We start from the raw sequence: 3,288 nt of genomic DNA, 5'->3' as shown, positions 1-3,288 counted from the left end.
CTCGAGTGCATGCCGAAGGTCACGGTCCGATGAAGCCAACAGTGCCACATTATCTGCAAAAAGCAGAGACGTGATCCTGAGGTCCCCAGACTGTACACCCCCCCTCACCCTGTCTGCGCCTTTAGATCCTGTTCATGAATGCCACATACAGAATCAGAGACGAAGGACAGTTGGTGGAGTCCAACACCCACCGGAAACGTGTTTGACTCTGTGCCAGGAATGCAAACACTCCTATGACTCCTTCAGCAGCTCAGCATGTGGACGAGCTAGTCCACAGTTCCACAGACAGGATGGAATTTGCCTTGCTCCTCCTGAATCCCAGGTTCAACAATCGGTTGGAGCCTCTCTTCCAGCACCCGAGAGTAAACTTTTCTGGGGAAGCTGAAAAGTGTGATACCCAGATAATTGGAGCGAACCCTCTGCTCTCCTTTTTTAAAAATAGAAACTCCTCAGTCTGCTGCTCCACAGGCACTGTACCAGAAGGCCACGTGACACCGAAGAGACGTGTCGGCCACGACAGTCCAGCAATGTTCAGAGCGGGGCGATTCTCGTCCACACCTGGCGCTTTGTCACCAAGGAGTTTCTTGACTACTTTGGTAACCTCTACCATGGGTATGGGGGAGGATTCACCAGCAGGGTACATGTGAACCAGCACTGAACTGGGCACTTGTAAGTATCCCCACACCGGCCTGTTGCCTCTCAATCCAGGCTGCTCCAGAAAAGGAGCGAGTCCTACCCCTCTCCAGGAGTTTGGTTCCAGAACCCTTGCTGTGCATGACTATGTCTAGTCAGTACGCTCCACCTCTTGCATGTCTCCATGGATGAGGTGACATTCCATGTCCTCACAACCAGTCCACGCCATCAGGGAGCAGCATGCCAAGTGCCCACTACTGTCCAGTGTCCAGTGTACATAGCACCCAACCCCAATTTCCAGCCCTGTGGGTGGTGGGCCCACTGTGCACCAAATTTGCCTTGGGAGACCCTAGCAGGGACTATTGCCTGCAACAACATACCTCCCATGATCACATTATTATTGTGGCCAGTCTAAGGCACACCTGTGCAATAGTCATGCTGTCTAATCAGCATCTTGATACGCCACACCTGTGAGGTGGATGGATTATCCTGGATTATCTTGTGCTCATGAACACAGATTGAGACAAATTTGTGAACAATATTTGAGAGAAATAGGCCTTTTGTGTAGATAGAAAAAGTCTTAGATCTTTGAGTTCAGCTCATGAAAAATGAAAGCAAAAACAAGTTGTGTTTATATTTTTGTTCAGTGTATATTAATTAGAAAAGAGAGAAGAAAAAAAAACTTCCCTTAGAATTTCCAGTGGGGTCCCGCTTTTTTCATTCCACTGTATTTTCATCATTTGTCTTTAAGTTGAGCTTATGACACTCCCATTTCCAACAGATTCAACGAAGATCTTTTTTTTAGGTCTTTTGTCAAGAAGACTCAAAGTATTCACTGCAAATTAAGGAACATTAACACAGTTAAATTTATTACATTTAAAGAAGGATAAAAAAAAAAAGGAAGCTCTTCTTTTCTGAGAGTTCACGATCATATTGACCATATATACCTGAGGGTTTTGCATCCTCTGTGTGTAAAAAGTTTGTCAAGTTATTGTTTTATTGGTAATGGTATTTCATTTAATCAAACTGCTTTCTCTAGTGTTGACGTAAGAAAGTGTTAAAGGCTCGAATGGCTTGATTAGTGTAACTTTTTGGACGAATTCCGTCATGGTTTATAATGTGTTTTAATTAAAACTACTCAAAGGTTCACCTAACTTTTGTGTCTGAAATGTAGTGGACTGGAATATAAAGTGGCATAACATAAACTCTATTAAAGTACAAGTATCTTCGAACTATACTTTCAGTAAACAAAGATGAGCATACTTCTGTGTAACATCACTTCAGTGTCAATTGATTCATTGCGTTATCTCATAGTGTCATGAAGCGGGTCAGAGACTCAAGCACAGAACAAAAAGACAGAGCACACAAGAATTATAAATGATAAACTTATTTACAACAATAATATTTACAACAGATTACAAAGAAGGATATAGGGAAGGGAGGGCTGCAAGGTGGCGCAATTGGTAGCACTGTTGCCTCACAGCAAGAAGGTCGCCGGTTCATGTCCCGGTGAGGACACCTGGGATCTTTCTTCATGGAGTTTACACGTTCTCCCCGTGCAGCGTGGGTTCTCTCCAGGTTCTCTGGCTTCCTCCCACACAGTCCAAAAACATGTTGAGGTTAATTGGTGATTCTAAATTGTCCGTAGGTGTGAATGTGAGTGTGTGATGTTCCACATTGGTCTCCTTCACGCTGAGCAGGAATGACCTTAAATGGAAGGGCAGGGAACCACTGTTTCAAAATGTATAATTACTCTCAGCAGGTTTGACGATTTTTTTGGTAAATGACAATAGACTGATGGTTAGATATGTTTTAGGATATATTAGCATTAGCTTTGAGTTTCATGACATGATTTCATTCTTCTTTTCTTTCTTGTTTGTCACTCCCCATTCAGGAAATTTCCCACACTGAATATGTGCGTCCTGATATGGATATTTACCAGGATTACGTAGAGGGCTGCTTGACCTTTAAAAACCCAACACACCACAATAACGGCAACTACACACTGGAGGCTACCAACTACCTGGGTGCAGCCAGCAGCACTGTGTACGGTCACTTTCTCGACAAGCCCTTCGATGGTAAGCTGGGACACGCATGCATAGTTTATTTTGTATTTGCTACTTTGTGTGCTCAGTTGTTATTATTATTATTATTATTATTATTAGGAGTAGTAGTAGTAGTAGTAGTGGTAGTAGTTTCACTGTTGACCAAATACACAATTATCAGGCAACTAAATTACCGGAACTTTTATTTAAATAGGGCCTTCAGTCCATGAAGTCTCTTGTTCTCTTGATCTGTTCCAGTCAACTTTTACTGAAGCAGCAATCACTGCCTCTCAAATTCTGAGAACAAGGTGCATTGTTTTCCCTTACTGTAAATTTCACGTTTTAAAAGGGCCCAAAAGCTACAAATATCACTTAGTAGGACTGAGGTCAGGTGAGGAAGCAAGTCATTATTCAGTAATCTTTAGGACCTTTGCTGGTTTGCTTAGCAATGGAATAATTCGATCCATGTGGTGGAGCATTGTTCTGTATAAAGATTAATTAATCATAAAACTTTTGAAACGTTATCCTGACATCTTTTGAAACCTGTAGCTCTGGCATTTATTTCACTCTACTGGAACAATTTGTAGATAAAAATGTCGGCATTTTGGTC

At 42.4% G+C, this 3,288-nt stretch overlaps 1 protein-coding gene across 1 annotated transcript in view; it reads left to right on the top strand.

The window, feature by feature from the left end:
- The window catches only part of LOC103367796 (NT-3 growth factor receptor-like), a 91,902-nt gene that overhangs the window by 13,126 nt on the left and 75,488 nt on the right, over nucleotides 1-3,288 (top strand). Inside the window, exon 5 of the mRNA XM_008295936.1 lies at nucleotides 2,528-2,711. Coding sequence (XP_008294158.1) covers nucleotides 2,528-2,711 — 184 coding nt within the window. The remainder of the gene's footprint in view (nucleotides 1-2,527; nucleotides 2,712-3,288) is intronic.

Source organism: Stegastes partitus, unplaced genomic scaffold (genome assembly GCF_000690725.1).
Source record: "Stegastes partitus isolate 25-593 unplaced genomic scaffold, Stegastes_partitus-1.0.2 Scaffold1088, whole genome shotgun sequence".
NCBI classification, from domain to species: domain Eukaryota; kingdom Metazoa; phylum Chordata; class Actinopteri; family Pomacentridae; genus Stegastes; species Stegastes partitus.
The sequence above is the reverse complement of the archived record's forward strand: the minus strand, read 5'-3'. Positions and strand labels throughout refer to the sequence as shown.